Source organism: Dromaius novaehollandiae, chromosome 5 (assembly GCF_036370855.1).
Source record: "Dromaius novaehollandiae isolate bDroNov1 chromosome 5, bDroNov1.hap1, whole genome shotgun sequence".
NCBI classification, from domain to species: domain Eukaryota; kingdom Metazoa; phylum Chordata; class Aves; order Casuariiformes; family Dromaiidae; genus Dromaius; species Dromaius novaehollandiae.
In genome coordinates, this window is record NC_088102.1 from 55759219 (window position 1) to 55780362 (window position 21144).

Sequence of the window (21144 nt, forward strand, 5' to 3'; positions counted from 1 at the left end):
TGAAGGTGAAATAAGGAAAAGTCCACACTGCCAACATCAGGACACGCATCCAAATTTCCTCATTTATCCTCACAGTAATCCTGAACGTCAATCACATTTAACAGCCTCAGAAATCTGGGACATTCAGCCAGTTGTTACTATCTTTTCAATTCAGCCCTATTACACAGCTCAGTCACCAACCCTAGCTGACATAAGTATTTCTTTAATCTCTCTGGAACTGGTATGCAAAAAGAAGAAGAGGCTAGAAAGGAGGTCAGTGAAACAACTACACTGAGCAGCAGTTGTCTACTGACTAGCAGGTTTACAACGATTTTCTGCTCAAGTTCACACGAAGTCAATGCCAGACCCCACTGCAGGCTGGAAACTGCAGAGCTCTAAGACAAGTAACTACACGGTTCTTTCTCCCAGACTGCATTTCTTTAAACAATGTCAATATGGTGACAGAAATAGAAAGTCTTGATGTACGCAATGCCTGAACACTCTCCTGGTATTCACAAGAATCTGACCCGTAACGTAGACCCCATGAATGCTGCTGTGAAACACCAAGCACTCTTACTTTAATCATTTTCCACACTGAATTCCTCCTCCACAAGGCTATCTAAAAATCATTCTAACACTAAACATGAGAAATTAGTTCATTCTACTTGCAGAAATCTAAAGCTAGGTCTGGACAAGTAAGATCCACGTACTAACATTATACCCAAGCTATAACGAATGATCGTGCACATGCATGATCTCACAAAAGAGTTCTGTGTAAAGAGACATCAACTGTGCTAAAAAAGACTGTTTTGTAAAGTGTTTCAGATCTAGATCTCTGAAAAATCCACAATATGAAGAAGAAATACTAAAGAAATTAAGCCCAGAGTCACAAAAATGTTTAGATATGTGAAGACAGACTTTGGTGCTTAAATACAAAATTCAAATTCTTAAATGCAGTTGGCTCTCAAGGTTGAAAGGTGTTTGTGCTAGTTATCTAAGCTTCCCCCATTAATATATTTCTTGAAAGTGTTCAGTCCTGAAAGAGGTGAACAACTCAGCATCTCTTTCAAGTCTAAGCTGCCAGCACAACCCCTAGCATATATCAGGCTCTACATAAAACGCAGCAGCAGCCACTGACTAAACTCAAAACAATGGTTCAGCTGTTAGAACATTAACCCAGGACATGGAAGATCCAGATTTCGTTACCTCCTCTGCCTGAGGGGATTCAAACTAACATGTCCTGCTCTAGAGAGAACACTCTGTCTGCCAGACTGCCGGCTGGGATGACAGGATTCTCCACCCCTTCTGTTGAAGCAGCACAACTCTGCATAAAATAATTAAATATTCATTGGATGAAAGAGAGCGAGCTTGACTCTCTAGCTTGAAAGTCATGCTCAAGCTGCAGAACAAACTGTATTCTATATTAACAGTGGTTACATAAAATATGTATTAAACAAAGTCTTTGGAATAAGAGTTGGAATCCAAGTCTCCCTTCTGCGAGGAATCATGCAATGTACCAAGGTCCTTTGCTTCTAGGACCTTGTCATTATTTTACAGTGTGTTGGTTCTAGCCTTTAATATTCATATTTCTTACTGCTTCTTCCTTCTTACAAAGACTGCCAGCCAAAAGCAAAGTATAGATAGGAACAGAAACCTTCCAATGAAAAAGCAACAAAGCAAAAAATTTTCCCATCCTGTATCTAACTTCCACAGGTTGGCAACCTGAAAGATTAGATGGTATTTTTCAAATAAGCCCCATTCTTAACTTTTCAGGAAGGAGGGAGAGAGGGAGGGAGGGAAGGAAACCTTCAAAAGAGTATGAGTAACAACTACTTTGCTTGTATTTATAGTCTTAAAAAAAAAAAAAAAAAAAAAAAAAAAAAAACAAACACCCACCAATGCCTTACCCTCTTAAAATGATGCGGAAAAATATGTGAGCTGCTATAGCCAAATTAATATTGTTATTAGAACATTTTGTTACTTTTTCCACTGTAAAATGTATAACTTCACTACTTTTGCTCCTATAACTTTGCAAGATACTACATTTATTTAGCATGAAGTAATATATGCAAGTTATGAAGCAAAGACATGGATGTTAACAATATGCATTTCCAAATTACAGTTATTTTGGGATGCAAGTATTCTGATTTTGCGATTTCAATTATTGTTAAAATATATGTATTACACTTATACAATATAAGTATTTATATTTTATATATGAATACATGAGCTGAATTCTCTACAGATTGCTAAGTTTCTATTCTATTAGCAGTCTAAGAGTGAAGTAGTTTTGCACAGTTAATAAAGGTGGATTTAACAGGATTGTAAGAAACAGTATAGCATGTCCTACTAAATAGAGCTTAGAGGGTAGACTACACTGTGTCAGTGTTAATTTTTTTAAATGGTTAAAAATAAAAAGCTGTTCCTATCAGCCCTTACTTTTAATCCAAATGTTTTATTTGGCTTTTACTCATAGAACTTTAGGTGCTACGACACTTTTCTAATTAAACTGATGTGACAGTTTACAGACACTTCACAATTCATGCATCCACAATATGTTTTTCTAAGTCTCACATACTTCAATTTGACTACAATTAATCAGACCTTACTTAAGTGTCCGATCATACAGTTGTAGATAGGATCCAAAGAGACTCCACATCTCAGGATCAAAAGTTCATGTAAAACAGAGAGGAAAAGAAAAAAGGAAACTTGCTATTATCAATTCTAAGGTAAAGCAGTAGGAAGTAACTCAAATATAACTGTGGTTCCTCAGATACTGTACTGACAAACACAGCATTCTTGATAGGTGGCATGCCTTCAATCCAAATTATGTTTACAAACTATAAATAGAGGGGCTGTGCCCCTGTTTTGAAGATAGAAATGTTTAGTGTGAGACTATGTAACAATTCATAATCAAAACCATCCTCAGTTCTGTTCAGAAATACCACTAAGAGGACACAGAAAAAGGAAGAAAAGGAGCTAGAAAAGACAAAGGTTTTATAAACCAAACTCTAGTAAGGAATTCTTCCTACTGCTCCTCATTCTTGGGAGATGAGGCAATAATATTAAATCCTGCAAGAAGGCTAAGTGTTTCTTTAATTAATTCAACAGTTATGAGGGCAAAAATACAAACTGGCTTCAGATAGCAGCTTACATACTTTCCAAAAGAGAAGAGCAGCTTTTCACTAGTGTCTCCAAGGAGCTTCCACTGAATAGAACAAAGTTAGTTATCAGGCAGCAGAACCAGTGTCTGGTCACACTGTGACAAAACTTGGAACTGAATCCTTTTGGATGAATTCTGAATAGATGTGGTCTTCAAAGGGAATACTACGAAAGAAATCATGAACAAGCAAATCAGCTCTGAACATCCATGATGTCACCTATCATATTTTTGTTGCGCATTTTATCCCCACTCACAGTTTTGTAATCATATCTAAATCTTCATGGATGAATACAAGAGCGAAAAATCCTTGGAAAGAACCGGAGAAGGCCTTCCTAAACATTTTGAAGATGTGAAAGCAGCATTTTTTTATCTCCCTCCTTTAACGGTTATTTACCCAAGTCTGTAAATAGTCTAGGCATCATCCACAGCCTGCTAAGTCAAACAGTCACAAAACTATGGCTTTTGTTTGTCAAGCAAGAACACTTTGACAATACACAAGTCACAAAGAAGCCACTATGCAGAGATCTTCAAAATATATCACATGTAGGCTCATCAACCCCAGTCATTCCAAGACAGATTTTTTTTAACCCTACTCAGTGATGGAAAAAAACAACAGAAGTTAACCAATCTGGTCATAGTCCACAGGGTCAGCATAAAAACATGAAATGAGAGAGTGGAAGGGTCTCTTCCATTTTTTTGTGTTAAAATCTAGCCATTCTTTACCTCCCAGTTCCATCTTCACTAAAAACTTCAGCTTCATTCCACTAATAACAGGTCCTTTCTTGGCCCTTCAAACATTTTATCTTCCTGTCTACCATAATAGATGAAACGGTGCTGAGCATTAGTTCAGAACGCTCCCCAAAACTTCAGATTTAGTGCTTATCTACAGTACCAGCATATTAAAACTACACTGCTGTACTAAATAAAATCAACTTTTAAGAAAATATCTAACTACAAAAAACATGTAGACAATATCAGAAGGAGCTACATACAAATGGATTTTCAAAATCAGTCCAACACTGAGTATTTTAAAGTCTAACATTTTAGAGATTTTCAAAAGTTTAACATAAATCTCAATATTTTAAAAGTGTAAGTTTAGTCCTGATCACTGCCTCTTCTACAGTTCCTGAATTTGAACACACGAACCATACGCTTTCCAAGAACTTGGAAGACTCTATCGTTGCCAATGAAATCAGGTCATTTTTCCCTAAAGGAAAAAATACCTTTTTCCATGAGATAATAAAGAACTATTAGAAGGATATTAATAGAGTCTTTCAAAATTCTACTGACAAAATAGAAAATTAAAGTAGAAAAGCAGCTTACTTATTAATACAAAAAAGCAAGAAAGTGACTTCTCTGATATATACATATAGATATGGGAATATAAAACAAAAGCAGCAACTGATGTTAAAATAGCAACAGAATAAAAAGTTGGTAAAATCATTACAGATTTAACTGATTTAGGAGCCAATACAATTAAATAATTACACACCTACTATATCCCAGCTTAAAACTAAATTAAAGTCTAAATTAACTTCATAAAATACATCTTCGTACTTACAATTTAATAAAATCTTTATATGATACAATCAGTTCTAGGTGTTCTGCAGAACTACACTGTTTCAATCTAAAATAAATTACTCATACATAGGTGGATGTAAGCTCTAAGCAACTTTACTCCTCCACATATTGCTAACAGATTTACATTATATAAGACAAATTCAAAAAACCCAAACGTTACACTTATGAAAAGTATCAGAATGAATAGACACAGAGTAAATAAGCTTTTACAAACATTAATTTTGATCTGAAGAAATGAGACAGTAGTTAGTTTTCAATACCTATTCAAGACATAAGACCTCTAACAAGGGGATGAGGGATGTCAGTTCCTTTCTATTTAAACTTCAAGAGTTCAACTATGAGTTGCCTACACAGAGCTCCTTACCAAACTGGAGTCTAAATACTGGAATTAACAATCAAGTAATCAATTTAACATACAAGAAAGATTATGACAGATTCTAATGGCTTTGCTGATCTATGCCCAGTCCTGCACATGGTTCAAATCCCTCTCAAATTAAGACTAATAAGGAAAACATTATACTGAACAAAACTTTGCTTGCCTGAGCATTTTTAATCGTGCCATTATAATTGCTAATTTTTATCCATAAATCTAAAAGTAATGCAGAAGTAGAAGTTTAGTACTACACACAAAAATCATGTTGATTTCAAGCAAACATTTCTTCTAGAATCAAAAGTATATCTGGAGGGGGTTTTTTGTGTGTTTTTTCTTTTTTTCCTTCTTTTTTTTTTTTTTTTTTTTTTTTTTTTTTTTAAGAGTTAATATATTTTCCTCTGTATTCCACTGACTTATTGAGAGGTACTGCGGCTGTAGTACAACTAAGACAGAACAAGCCGAACATACAATATACTGTCTGCCCACAAATGACGCAACCTTAGGAGAAAGAGGGAAAGACTATTTTTGTCCAACAGAGATCTGGAATCTTACTGAAAATTGTAAAGCTGTTAGTAGCAACAGGACAGCAGAACCTGGCAACTGATCTTCATTAATCTTTTCATTCCTAGTGAGCTGCAAAATTTTGTCATATTAGCATATGCATATCTTACAACTTAGAATGTTGTTCTGCAGTTCAGTATTTCAACATGTTATTTCTGATTCATAAACAAACTTTAAAATCACAAAAGCTATTACATGGAGGCAAATTAAATACTGATGGTACCTTTATTTTCAAAAATAATTTATGCAAAATGGTTGGAAGCATAAAATCCCACACAGAATATAGTCTTAAACACATATTATACAATTAAAAAAAAAGAAGCTATCAGATAACAAAAATAGTCCTCAAGTTTTGCTGCCTAACCTGACACCTAAGGACTATATTTAACAGGCAGAGCATCACAAATGATTTTGCAATATAACAAAACACAAGAAAAATCGCTTGTCTTATAGTAAAAACAGCAGAAATCATCTATGCATATATAAATGTTCTACTTCTGGCATAAATGTCCTCTCACTGTCAAGGTAAGATTTTGTCCAGTGATGTCTCCTGGAGTTGCACAAAGACCTCATGCTCATGAGGAAGGAAGAAGTTTCACGAACACTCAACCACCCCTTACCTCCTGCATCAATACAGTATTAAGTAATGGGGAAGGACATATATTTACGGAATTCATAGAGATAACACTTTTGAAAGGACAACCTACTGTATTTTATGCAGCCTACCCATAGGGTCTCAGGATCAGTAACTGAATATGAAAGAGGTGAATGCTTAATGCATAACTCAGTGAAGAATACCGCAAGTTTTGCCAAAAGAAAGAGCACCTTTTGATGCTTCTAGACGGAAATAAAGTGAGCTTTCCCAAATATCAGAGGCACATATGCTCCCCAAGAAAATCATGGCAACTGTCAGTGCTCATGAATCTAAACCTGAACTTCATGTGAAATCTTTGCACAATTTTAAACACCTTCTTAGTTACTGAGTTGATATATTAATCCTTCAGTCTGTGTTCACATCCACAAATAATCTTCTGGTAACCTGAAGTAGCATGATCTATGCAACACAAATGTTAATATCCTAAAGACATCTAAGCTTTTAACTTTAGTTTATCCTTGATTTGAGTGTGGTTTACAGAAAAAGACTAGCCAATGATTCATCTAATTTAAATGAAAATCAGATTGCTTTTGGTAAAAGCTTGGGCCATGGCCTAAGGATGACCTTATCCTTCCTAAATATAACATAAAAATCCAGACACAAATATGTTTTTCCCCTGTTCTCTGGCCTAAAGTGTTTACCATCAAAAAGACCTCCTATTTCCATTTACAACAGAGAAGAGGAAGCTCATCAGTAAACCCACAAAGATAATACAAGGAGGACCCAAATAAGTGAAAGTCTACAGAAGATGCTTGAGAGAGACAGAAAGAGAGAACAAGAACTTTCATTAATTTGGACTGTGAACAGACATTTTTAACAGGCAGCCCAAACTCTTTCAAGCCAATGAATAGTTGGCCAATTGAAATTTGTGTTTCAATATAAAAATGGCACTTTGTGCTGAATGATCAATCTCTTCTTTTTTGCTGTGTATTTTAATAAGGAAGAATCCTTTCTACATCATAATAAATGTTTAGAGCGGGATTATTTGTGGTAGTGGTAGGGGGATTTATGCCAGGTATCCGGTCAGCATTGAGGCTAAGAGAAATCAGGAGCTTAGATCCAAACACAAGTTGTTCTAATGGTTCTAGATTGAATCTGACAGAAGAATAGAGTTCTGAAACAGTGAGGACAAATGCATGAAGTCTGAATATCAAAACTGCCCTTACCAAACTAGTGCTATTGTGATATACATATTTCTTTCAATCAGATTTCATCTGGTTTTATTCAAAATTTTTCAGGACCAAAAGTATGGAACAGTAAGTAACCAGCATCACTGCAGACCATGAGACAACGAATGCAGGCACATGCCCATGAATTACCGGGGGCTGAGCAAGCCCACGCCTCCTGAACTTTCCCATTTTTGCCACTCAGCAGGCATGCTTTGTTTGTGTGACACAGAGCTGCATAGTGCCCTGCTGAGATCCAGATTCTCTCTGCTTCTGACCCTGGTCTTAGGCATCCTCTCAAAAGGACTTAAAAGATTTCTTGATCCCACTCAGAAACGGAATTTTGGATGAAGGAATTCCCAACTGCTATCTGTGGTCTACTGAGAATTTCCTGAATCTGGCCTCACACCTCAATTATCCCTTTAAACTCTACCATATTATTTGCCCGTCCGCAATGGTACTTAACGAAATCCTCCTTCTGGCTCTACTTGGTGTACAAGACATTGCACACAGTTAAGACGTACACTTTCCCCAAAATGCTTCGACATTGAACCTAGGAAGTCAGAAAGGTTAGGGTACCGAAGAGCAGAAGCCCAGGTATAATTAGCAGAATAATATTCCACAACATGTAGGTCAGTTGTCAGCTTGCTATGTAGAAAACATATCCCTTGATACCTCATGGCGGGGGCAGGGAACAGTCCTGGAAAAATGTTAAACTCTGTTGATGTGATTTTATAATTTTCAATTAAAACAGCCATTATTCAGCAAAGTAAAAACATGGTTGTTCAAAAAGCCTGGGCAAATTTTACATAGGTTTACTAAAGCACAGCATGTGCTATAATATTTACAACCAAAGCAGTATTTACCTCTTCTTTTTTTTTTTGCACCCATTCCTTGTGCTTCTCTTCAGCTATCCTTCTCCTTCTTTCAAATTCTTGCTTTTCTTTCATTTTCTCAAGCTGTAGATTAATTTCCTAATTAAAGAAAAAATATATATCTCAAAACCATAGTGACCACGTATACTAATACACTCAATACTGGAAACAGTGCTGCAGCAAAAGCAATGTAAACATTTGAAGATTTTGAAAGCTTCTCTTCATTAATACGTTGGAAAGGATGGATAAGTAACATAGCAACATTATGAAATACAATTAATGAGCACAGGTAATTTTTCAGACTATGAACTGGAAATATGTAGTTTAATTAGGCTTTGGAAACAATTCAACAAAACAAATTACCCTTCAGCTTATTTAAATGCTCTTTCAGTCAAAGAAATCTGAACTTGTGGCAGTACTTTTCTGCAATACTTTAAATATAGATGGTGTGCCTCACTGCACTCAGGAAGGCATCAGAAGCTAGGTGACATCACTCAAATATGATGTTTAGTATCAGAATTGCAGCAATTTTATAGCTTAACTCAGAAAAGCAAAGTTCTCGCGGATTTTAACGAACTTTCAAAGGGGATCCTTAACCTGAAGATGAGGGAAGAAATTCTAAAGTATTTCAGAATATACAGTAAATGTGCAACCGCTTGTATTTCTTCAACGAAATGAATCAAGACCAAAAAAAAAAGTGAGTAAGATGACAATTTGAGATGTCTAGCTTCTCTAACAGTAGAACTAGAATGAACAGATATTTGCCAATGAGAATTCATATCCTGAAACACCAGCCAGAAGGAATTATTTCCCTAAAAATGATTTTAATGGCTCCTAAACTGCATTCAGTTTCAGGGAGAACCTCCTCATCCTGTAAGAATGAATTTAATACAAAATCAAGGAAAATTAAGAGCCACAAACTGTTCAAAGAGAACACTCACAATATAGGCATCATTTGGGAATATAATTGTTGCTCTACCTGGGCAAAGCTAAAGCAATTAACACCCCCTTTGAGTTCTGACACATCCATATCGCAGGGATCTTGGTTTCTGTAAATGGTGATGACACCGTAAGTACCTTAGAAAACCCACCCACGATCCACTCCAAATCTTTATCCATATTCTCTACATTTAGGACAGACTCAGTGCTCTCATTGGCAAAAGATCTGAGACCTTGCAGCTGTTTCTTAGGATACTAGTTTAGAATACCTTTTATATGGAAATGTAATAATACATTTTTATATCACAGTGACATACTTTGTCCTCTTTTGACATCTTATAAAAAAGAGGATTGTATTTTTCCAGATATAAACTATCCAAGTTTCCTACATTGTAGCAGCTTAATATGTAATATTTTCAAAATCTTACAAATTAAAAAAATTTTTTTTAACCTATTCCACGGATTTCTCCATGACTGTAAGCAATGCTCATCCTATGATTGTTTTACATATATAATTAAGAGAGACATCTTCTAGAGTATATTTGGTATTGTATAAATGCTATTGGGCGATACATAAGAAAAAATTGCTTTGGTTCCTCCTCAAGACCACATGAGAAGTCCATACACAAACATTTTCTACATGATACCAGAAATTAGTTTGGCTCATTTTTGTACTTGGAAATCAAAACGAGGAGAGACAATTACCAAATTAAAATCTAAAGGGAAGTCATGAAATGTGCGGTGAATATTAACAGATCAGAACACATTCCTCAAGTTTAACAAACTATTTTGGTATTATGTTGATCTATAAAACCCTGCTCTAGAACCTTCCAGTGGTGGGTGTTCTCTAAACAATATGAGGTAACCCACACAGAACAGCTCTGTGTTATATTCACTTTACAGACAAAGTGAATCACAGAAAGGTTAGGACATTACTCAAGGTCACATGGTAAATCAGTAACTAGAGTGAGAAATGATCCAACTTTGATGTGATTGTTCTAACCACTACCCAATACTTCCAATTTGATTTTAAACAATAGTATCATTTAATCAACTGCAAACATATTAATCAATAAAAGATATAGCGCTCTCCCTTAATTATGTCCCAGGCCCGCTATTCAAGAATAGTTCATTTTTGTGGGCAAAAGATGGAAGGAGGGAAAGAAACGCTGGGATGCGGACTATATCCTGGGAAAAGACAAACAGTTGTATAATTACACACCTAAGTGGCTAACAACATCATGCCTCATATCTAACCAAGTAGGCTGGCATACTTACACCCAGCACACGCCCCTGTCGTGTTTTACTACGTGCACGCAGGCGTATGTACCTGCGATGAAAATCAAGGTATCAATTGCATAAATATGTTTTAACTCTTTAAACCTGAACCATTACCTAACAGTTGGGTAAGCAAAATATTACACAGCACCACTTCAATGAAGCATAACATTTAGCAAAAGAAAATGCACATAGCATGAATCATGTCAGCACAGCCAAACACAAACACTATGGATATCTAAAGTCATTAAAAAATAATGGACAAAACTATTTGTTTCTCACAATCAAAAGAAAAAAAAATGCATATTCTGGTGCCCGTTAGTTTGATGTTAAGTCTAACAGAAAGTAATCAGAATTTACCTCCAGAGCTCTAGCTTGTAAGCGGGCACGTAGTTCCTTCTCTTTGCAAATGAACCATTCTTCCCATGGTGAAAGACTATCTTTCAAAGGTGAACGATTTCTTCCCCCTGTTATTTCAGAGTCTTCAGCCTTTCTGAATTAAAAATGAGAATTGTAAAAGAGTGTTATCTTCAATTCGATTTCAAAGTTAGCCAGTGCTATTGCCTTGAATACTGACATTTGATTTACATGATGTATTCTGACAATTACATTATTTTTCTACTTATCTAATAATCTCCCAAAGGGATAAAAAGCATGTCATTTATATGACACCTCTGACAATTCCCCTTATGTTCTGCTTATTAAATTCTAGCTTGTTAGTGATTCTTTTCCTGTTCCAAACTGTGAAGCAGATTCAAGCATTACCGTTTAGGAACTAAACAAAAACTAATACCAAAAACATCAAAGCGTCACCTTCCTTTCCTCTTGTCAGAAATTTAACGTTAATATCCTATCCTTGGTCACTGAGGGGCTCAATGTATCCTGTGGCCTACGTGAGCAAAGGATGATCGAGATGATTATTTTTTCTTCTTTCAAGTCTTATACAACTGGATTTACAACATCAAACAACCTTAGTATTGAGAATACAACCACCTTAATGAAGAGCTAACATCTACTTCCCTAAACAGCTTTCACAGGAAATATACTTAAGAAATATGGCTTGCACACACTACTTGATGATATTATATAAGGTTCTATTAGACTTTTAATAAGATACCTTGCATAACTCACTCACAACTACTCATGAATAATGCAGCAAGCCTAGCCCCAGGCCAAAAAATCTTTTATAGTGTTCTGTACATATACTACCTCATAAGTAAAAATGTATATTAGGCTCTATGTCAACCAAAGTTGAAAACAGGCCAATAGATTTCTTTATAAGCTTTCCTCTAGGTTATAGAGAAATTTTTCTTACCCACAAAACAATGAAACTAGACTTCACATTTCTATTTTATATGAATATATGGGCTCTGGAAGTACTTATTTGCATACTTTATTACCATGAGGATTCCTATTTGCTTAATTCAAGCTACAAAAGAGGCATCCAAACACATACGTTAATATACCTGAAATGAATCTTTGAAGTGTAAGATACCTCATTTTTTTCAATGTAAAAAATGTTACGTGTTCACAAGGAAAGTATTCTATAGCAAAATATTCCATGCTCCAATAACCTTACGAATATATTTATGTGATACAAAGCATTTAGAAACAACGTCAATGTTAAGTGTTGTCCTGTTCTGCTCCACTGTTCTTATCCGTGTATGTGCTAACATGACCACTCACTGGGCATGCTAGGAAAAGCCTATTAGAACTGATCCAGGTTGAAACTAACCTGAAAAAGGGCTGTTTTCCACACAGAATCAGTCTCTGACCCTCTTTCTACTGTGTTGCCACAGACATGTGCTAGCACACTGGAACTGACAGAACACCTTCACATACAAATAAACAAATGGACCAAAGCAGCACAGGTCAAGCCCTCCCAAGCCCAGCGATATCCAACACCACCTGCTGCAGCATAGGTCTTTCATGCTAAAGCATTAATGAAGACCAAAAAACTCAACAGCGACAGTTTTTAAACACAGACATAATAATAAGGGATATGACTTAAGAATGCATAACAATACATTTTGTTGGAAAATAACTCTCTGAAAGTTTATTAAAGATAAGAATAAAAGTATTATGCATTCAAATTCAGGAGACTAATAAAACTTTGTCCAGACTTGACATTTTGCGCAGGGATACTTCCTCAACGTTTTTTCGCTATGAACAGTTTGTCTTTTGGCTCCTGGTACCAGAACAATGCTGACATATTACATCAATTTGAGAAAAAGCACTAGTAGAAGGCATGAATTAAGAAAAATGTGTTTTCTGAGACCAGTAATTATAAACATTTATAAAGTTTAAGTTGTTGACTTCACTAAAGAAAAATGATTCAGAGTGGTAAATGAAAAGCTTATTAACCACTAGTAAGATAACAGAAAATGAAGTTTAAATACAGAAAAACACAGGCTGAATATATAGACTGCATTTTTGCCTAACATTTCTTAGTGGAAGAAATGCTTTTCCTCTTCTCCAGCATCATGCTCTGTCTTCAATTCTCAGGTATCACTGGAGCAAGGATTGGAATCCAATCCTTCTAAACGTGAATCCTAACCACCAGTCTCACTCTCCCAGGCACGTGATTATATCTGTATTTTAAACAACACAGAACTTGAATTACACAGCACCATTTTCTGAAAGGCTAGCATATTCAGAACTATGTACTTCCTCAGAATAATTAAAGTAAAAAACTTAAAGTACCATATTCTCAAATATATATTTGTATTTAGGTAAGTATCTTAAATCAAATTGTATATGTTTGGCATTAGAACTGAAGTCTGATTAACAGAAAACACTGTGATTCCTCTTTACCATATGTCCAGTGAAGTCAAGCCATCAGACATAATACCAACCCATACCAAAACCAGGAAAATGCCTAACACCATTTCACAACATTTTGTTCTCAGCTTTTCTCTTTTGCAAATATTAAATTTCCCACATTAAATGCCTGCCTCTGGCTAATTTTTGTGTAGTTTTAAGCGGATAACAACAACAAGAGCCTTTGAGTGTGTGTGGTGGGGGGGAGTGACTGTGTAAGAAGTGTTTTTTATTATTATCCCTTTCGGAGTTTGGCAGCTATACATGGAAGCTACTGTATGAACATTCGGTAGATACTTATTACAACACAGCAGCAGCATTATTCAGATGCAACATCTGCATGAGCGTAATATATACTGTGCCCACAGAGTTTAATGAGCTTGCTCCAGCTCAGGTCCTAATGCAGGTCTTCCATTACAGCTTACAGCTGCCAGGTTGTACTGTAGCAACGAGCCCAGAATTTGAAAACTGTTACCAATAGCAGCTCAAGCTGCAAAGATAGGTAGTAGTCTGACTTTGGTGCTACAGAACCGAAAAGTATGTGAACAAAACTGCTCAGTGAGAAGAGGTAAAAGGATAGACAACAGAAAATTTGAAACACGAGGGACAACAGGCCAAATTCCTTTTCATTCCATAGCTGCAATTTCTGAGCATGTTTCAACAATTTTCCTGGACTTTTATTACCTTACACTGAAGACTCGTGAGAAATCTTTCAAGAAATGCATGAGAAGATGAATGCTTGCAAGAAAGGTTCAGCATGGTTCCTATCCTCCCAGCTGGAAAGTGTGCACTGGTCTCCACAAGAGTTGGAAATATCCACAGTGGAATCCTACATTCCAGTGAAGATCAACCTTCCTCCCCTTTGCCCACCGGCTTTTAGCTCAGTTCAGACTTGCTAGATATATCCATTATCAGCTACTGCACAGACTTGGCATTCCCAGCTCTTCCCTCTTCCATTCTCCAAAGGAGGAATAAGGATTATTATGTCAAACACAGGAGATCCCAAGGGAAAGGGAACATATGAAGTTTGCATATAAATAAAAAGGAATGAAATAAGGCCAAGGGAACAAGAACTGTGCAATTCATACAAACCAAACTGACTGTGGATGTAGTTGTATACGCTGGGGCAAAACAGCCTTTCCTGCAGCACTCTTAAAAGGCAGGCTAGCATAGCTGCAGCTCCTCAATAAGCAAAGACCATGAGGCTCAGGACAACAGCTAAAAATAATCTACAGCCCTTTTAACAAACCTGCAGAAATAACCAACTGCTCAAAGAGGGGACTGCAATGACCTGCGACTTCCAGGGACAGAGTAAGAAAGGAAAGAGCAACTGCCTGGTATCTTAAGGCATGTATCTACGCAAATAAATCTACAGCTATGTGAATAAGTCTGCTACATATAACAAAGGCCTCAACCAGCGACAGAGGGGGCTGAGCACGCCGGAGGCTCAGCTCCTGTCTCCAGAGGCAGCCCTGAGCATCCTCCTCTAACCAGGGCCCAGACACACAGGTTACCTATTGCCTTTCTGGCTCTGGGAGGCCACTTCCCCCTCTTCCTCCTCCTCCTCGCAGCTGCGGGAGCTGTGCCGGGAAGCGGGGGAGAGCTGGGAGCACGAGGAGGAACTGAGGGGCTCCTCGCCCTCGGAGCTGGCGGGGGAAGGCGGGCTGGGGCGGGCTGCCCTCCTCCTGCTGCGGGCCCGCGTCCCGCTGCTCATGGCGGCCGCCGGCACCTGGGCGAGAGGGATGGCGGTTAACGGCCGCCCGCGGAGCCCCGCGCCCGCTCGCGCCGCCCCCCGCCACCAAAGAGCAGCGGCCTCCCGCAGGCACAGACGGGACGAGCCGCCCTACCTGCGGCCGCCGCGCTGGGACCGGCCGCGCCAGCTCCCGGCGGCCCCCGCGGCACCGCCCGCCTCTGCCCCGGCTGGTGCCCTGGCAACGGGGACGCGGCGCCTCGCCGCCCCCGCGCGCGCCGCCGCCGGGGGGGGGGGGGGGGGGGAAGGAGCCCCTGCCACTGCGCGTGCGCGCCGCGGCGGCCGTTGGCGGCGGTTCGGCCTCCCCGCTCCCGTGACAGGGGGAGGCAGCTTCACCCCTTCTGGTGGCGAAGTGGAAGTTTGTTTAAAACTTGTAATTTTCTTGACTAGAAGAAGAGCTCGTATCTCTCTACAGATAGATATTTATGATGCTGCTTCTGGATCTACCAAAAGAGAAAGACAAACAAGGAGATTTTACTGCACAAACAACTTTTTTCATCCTGATCCCTGCCAAGTTTTCATAAAAAATGGAGAAGTTCATTTCAGTATATTTCAGAGGGGAGGTGGTCATTTGAACGGTGTATTTCCATAGATTCTTAGTTCCACTACAGACAGTCAATGTCTAGTTCGTTTATATTCTATTTTATATAACTTACCACACCTGTGCTTTATTTATATGCATCTCTTCCTTATTACATTATGGTTTGGTTCTTTCCTAAGCCTTAGCTAGGTCAGATTTTTCATGTTTTTCTTCAGCAAACCCTGCTTGCTCCAGCCCTGTGATCTCAGTGCACGCTCACATTACCAGACAAGCTCGCACGAAGGACTGCTGCCCCTCATGAAGTGGGCACAACAGACTCTTTAAATAGACGTAGCAGTGGGCTAAAACTTCCCACAGCAGCTCTCACAACTGAAATCTTGTTTCTGATTTTAAATACTGCTGAGTATTTCCCCCGTGCACGCACGCACGCACACACCCACCCCTGTGAGGCCGATGGTGTCCTTTCCCTCCACAGCGGTGTCATTTTTCCACAGCTGACAGAGCAGAAGAGTTCCTGATTCTAACATGAGATAGAAAAGTTTGCAACTGTAAATGGGTTGCTATATTGATATTTCCTGACAAAATCCTTGAGGCAGACAAGTTTAACAGAAAATACTTTCAATGGATAGACAAGCAGTAAAATAAGCAGCAGTATGAAATACACTTTGTCTCAAATGGTGACATTTTTTGCATTTGACTTGCCACAAAAAGTTAATTTCTCTGGCTTATGATATAAATGGCCACCAAGCCAGTGTTACCATTACTTATGCCTAGGCACCACCTGAAATGAGTACTGGTGAGTTGGGAAAAGTGCAGCTCCCTCATTAATTCAGTCCTAAGACTCTCCAAACCATGGTGCATGGGAATTTTCAGATAGGCGTTGTTTGGAGCTAGGTTTGGGGGCACCAGAGTCCATCATTTCTCTGCAGAAAAGGGTTGGATATATCTCTCTCCGTCCTTCTCCTTCCCTCCCTCCCTCTTGCTCCCTCTCCCAATAGCATGCATTTCTCCCTCTCTCTCGCACAGTGGACCCTTCACTGAGCCACATTAGTATGTAGTAGAAAAACATCCAATTTTTTAGCTAACTTGCCCTCTTAGCAAATTGAAGAAGTTCATGCAGGCAACAAGTTACACCTATTAAAATAATTAAAGCTAATTCAAATATTGGAGATAACAAAATGGCACTAGAAGCTAAATTTCATGCTACAGTTAAAAAAAAATAAAATAAAATCCCAGATCAGACTGACTGAAATCTTAGGATACAAGGTACACTACACAATGCCTCCCTCAGCTTTGTTAAACATAAACCATCCATGGTTTTATATTAACATCTGTGTGTGTGCTGTATGCAGCTAAAAAGTTAAAAAAAAAAAAATTGCTTACTACATGGCTAAACAAGCAGCACAAAGCAAAGCTTCACATCATGGCAGGCATAAAAACTGCAAATATTTCAACAAGGTGCTGTACAAGATAATTACAAAACATCTTACAAAGGCTTGACAACCTCCGGTGACCTTAAAGCCCTATTTCATAACAACAACGGGCAACAGTCTTAACTCATATAAAAAGTCCTGTCTGACTGAACCGAGGACTTCAGTATTTTACTGCACCAGTTATCTCATACTTCTGATCCATCTCCACAACTCTTCACCCATGCTGGCCAGAAGCAAACATGAATGAGACTTCTGCGACCTAGAGCAGAAACTCTTCTCTTTATGAAATGGATGTCTCAAAGTAAGGCATCCACCAATAGCAATTTGCTCAACACAAACAATTGAGTCTTCCTCTTCCTCCCTAAGAAAACTGCTTATTATTATACAGAATTATATAGAATAAGGGAATTCCCTGAGGATCTGAGCACAGAAATATCTACCTTTACGAAAGAAAAGTGCTTATATCCCCCTGCTGTTTCAGCCTTGCTTCCTGAAGATAGTCTTGGACCAATAGCTTGTATTAAGAGTGCAGTGCAAAGCATAATAACGTGACAAGGTACCAGAGTTTACATTTTAGGACTGACAAAACAAAGGTCAGCAAAAGCCAGTGCACCTTTTGGGGAACAAAAACCTGGCCACTGGAAGGGCAGAAGCACCTGGCTTTAAGAGAAGTGAAGGTGCACCATACAGCTGTGGTTACTCCTCCTCTTCCAGTGCGGGCTGACGCGCAGCCAAGCATCTCTGCCAGTTCCACAGTCACTGTGCCCTAGCTCCAACAATAGGCAAGATAAGGTCCCAAACAATGACATTGTGTAGAACACTAAGCATTAAGACAGTGATGCTGCACGTTCGGATACGTTACTGCAGGCGCTGTGTACAGCTGTTAACTTCTAAGAGACTATTTTCTGTGGCCAAAGGACTGACAAGCAAACCAATGACACATTCCAAGGACATGCTTCATGGAAAAAGTTCAATTCTGTGAACTTAAGAAAGACTGTATCTAAAAAGCATCTGCCATAGAAAGGTTTAAGTACCAATACCACTGAAGCCTGTGAGCCAAACTGACATGACGAAGCACAAAAGTTGCCACAGAAAATTGAGTGTAAATGAATACATATATATATGGTTGTTACAGTTGTGAAAGATCAGCTTAATTTCTCACCAAAGAAACAACAAGAGCTACATTCAGTTATTTTGTGCTAACCCAATCAATACCATCGTACAGTATTCTGTATAGATTATGGGATAAATACGTTAAGCTATTTAGCGGCATGGAGTTAAATTCAGTCAGAGCACATTCTGTCTGTTCAGAGTAATCCCTAACTGAGCCACAGTATTTGGAAAATCATTTTACATGGTAAAATATGTTGAGAAAGTAATCTTACAGCTATCAAACATAGAATTGAATTAAATTCTACACAAAAAATAACTATTCTGAATTTGTCAACTTTTCTTTATGAAATACTTGAATTTTAGAAATTCAACTGTAATCTGAACAGCTCAGCCTCAGAGAAGCATAAAGGCCATCAGAAGGAAACTCCTCATTTAGCTATATTAATCAGATTTAACAAAAATAATAAAATAAAATTGTTTTCAGATGTAGCTCCATTCTTAATAAAAAAGATGAAAATAATCCTACTAAAAAGAAAACTACCAAATTTAGGCACAAATTAAGAGATAGACAGCATACCTTAAGTCCATTGATATCAACTAAGCATAAATTTATGAAGAATGTAGGTCTAAATTTTAAATCTGAGTAAAGAAAGCTTTTTGAACTAAATTTAGTCAAATCTAGGGGTCTTCCCAAATTTTCACATCTTCCAGTGTGGGGAAAATACGTGGTGCAGCAGGCATGTGCATGAAGAAAGCTGTTCAGCCCCACACATTATCAGAGCTGAAAGAGCACAGCCTATGCCATTCTGTTGACTGGTTTTGTGCCTGCATTTGTAATTCTGCTTAATTAGAGGCTGTGAAATTTGAGGGATCTTAAGATTCCTTCTATTTTCCTTCACCTTAGAGTGTATTCTCACCTCTGCATTACAGTGTACCCGCTACTAACCCCAGTCCAGCTTCTGCTGGTTTGAAAATGAAGGGTCTGCTTTCAAGGGGTGCAGCCTTGAGAAAATGAGAATTTCTCTTTCATAGGGGAATGTGCAAGAACTCTAAGAAACATTTATCGTAAGATCCCATCTTTCTGAATCAACAGCAGGATCCACACTCAACTCAGTTGGCTTGATTTCACCTTATATTCAAGCCAAAAGCATCTGTTTTTTATTACTTGGAGACCACAGCCCTGCTGCTTTTAAACAGCCTTTACTTGTATAGCTAGTTTTTGCTTGTGCACTCTTTACTCCAGTCATCATGCTCTTCTAAAACTTCAGTTATTAACAGATTTACTCACTCGTTTTCTGGCTGAAGTTTTCAAACAATACTTGTAGGCTATGCTTTTGTTACTGGAATCCAGTGACACACCTCATATTTTGCTACGCTCATATATAAGCAATTTTACTGTAAATGCTGCAGTGACCTTTAACTAGTATTTCTTAAGTAAAACCTAAATGATGGTATTTAACAGCAGTGTAATACCATGAACACAACATATTAAATGTGTCCTTTCATCCTCCTGTATATAATAGTAAACAAGAGACTGGAATTTCTGATGCATTATCCCCTTTTGGTTTCCGTTCACTTCCAAGGTTCTAAAACCTACTCAGCTGGACTTGGTGCTACCACTAAATTGCTAAGATTCTACTGTACAATATATGAAAGGTAATATAAAAAAATTCTTGCTAAAAATAAACTTATTATGCTAGCAATAAAAGATCAAAAGCATCTATGTAATTAAAAATTATTAAACAAAATATGAAAGAAAAAGTACAATGTTCTTTTAATTAAAAATATTAGCCTGTAAATTAAAACAGAAGGCTTAAAATAATAATCGAAGTCAAAAGAATTATTTGAGAAAAAATATTTTGTACAACTTTGGCAATTCTTTTGTCTGGATCCCTTTCCCCTTTTTTCATTTCTTTCCAGCAGAATTTCCTTTGTTTAATCATGCAGTTACTCAGAAATTTCAATTAGCTGTATTATTTTTGTAAGAGAATAGAAGGCTCCATTTTGAATTAAAAGAACTCACCCAAATACTTCAGTATAGCAGACTAATAGCTGTCCATATGAAACTACTTTTAATGGAGGGAAATACCTTAGCAACAACTGTCAGCAGCTTTCTTTTTGCCTCTGTCCCCCTGCAGCAACCTGCTTCCTTACACCAGCAGATGGAAGTGAGGAAACAAAAAGATCCTCTCCTTTCTCAAAGTTTTCCTTTTTTCAAAGTCACCGTCAAATTCTTTTTATGTGCTAAATCCACCCTCGGGGCTCAGATACAACAGTGGTTTAGCAGGTTTAGAAATAAGGTAATTGACATTGTCGCTGCAAGGACAGTTTCAGCTAGCTTCAGACTTTAGGAAATCAGAGGATTTATTTTCTGTAGATGCCCAAGAAAGGCTTAACTTCCCGAGCTTTCAGTTGCTTCAGTATCAAAACTGAAATTAGGAAGCTTTGCTTAGCTGGGAAGGCGGCTGCCCGACAGCGATAATTCTGAAAATCACTTGTACAGACTTAACTGAGAAAAAACATGCATTACTGATCAGAACACTGTACAGATTTAAGGAAAATTATCCACCCATCTTTGATACCATCTTTTGAGGTGGGGGATGAGAGGGAAGAGTGAATTCCCCATGAATGTCTTCTCTGTTACAACCGTGAACATTTGAACATTAGGCCCTGCTATCGAGATCAGCTGGTCTAGCAAAGACATGACAAATCAGTTATTCGGTACCTGCTGGCTGGATTTCTCCAAGTTCTCCTTATATGATCATCCCCAGGTGCTGGATATAAGGTGATGTTGAGATAGGTTAAGTTTTGCAGCAGTTTCTTGACATACTGATTTGAGTAGCTGTGCCTGTATTCTTTCATCTCAACCTGTAGACAGAACCTGTGTATGTTGAAAGACACTGGACTGACTGCATTA

At 38.0% G+C, this 21144-nt stretch overlaps 1 protein-coding gene across 3 annotated transcripts in view; it reads right to left on the reverse strand.

The window, feature by feature from the left end:
* The window catches only part of CCDC34 (coiled-coil domain containing 34), a 29565-nt gene extending 8461 nt beyond the window's left edge, over positions 1–21104 (reverse strand). Inside the window, exons 1-4 of one of the 3 annotated variants that reach the window (XM_026122259.2) lie at positions 15238–15326; positions 14905–15119; positions 10931–11063; positions 8345–8452 (exon numbers count right to left, since the gene is read on the reverse strand). In XM_026122259.2, coding sequence (XP_025978044.1) covers positions 8345–8452; positions 10931–11063; positions 14905–15104 — 441 coding nt within the window. In that variant the 5' untranslated portion in view covers positions 15105–15119; positions 15238–15326. Of the gene's footprint in view, positions 1–8344; positions 8453–10930; positions 11064–14904; positions 15179–15237; positions 15327–20952 lie in introns of those variants that run through there. The other 2 variants (XM_064512876.1, XM_064512874.1) reach the window with 2 other exon arrangements.
* Between the last annotated feature and the right edge of the window lie 40 nt (positions 21105–21144).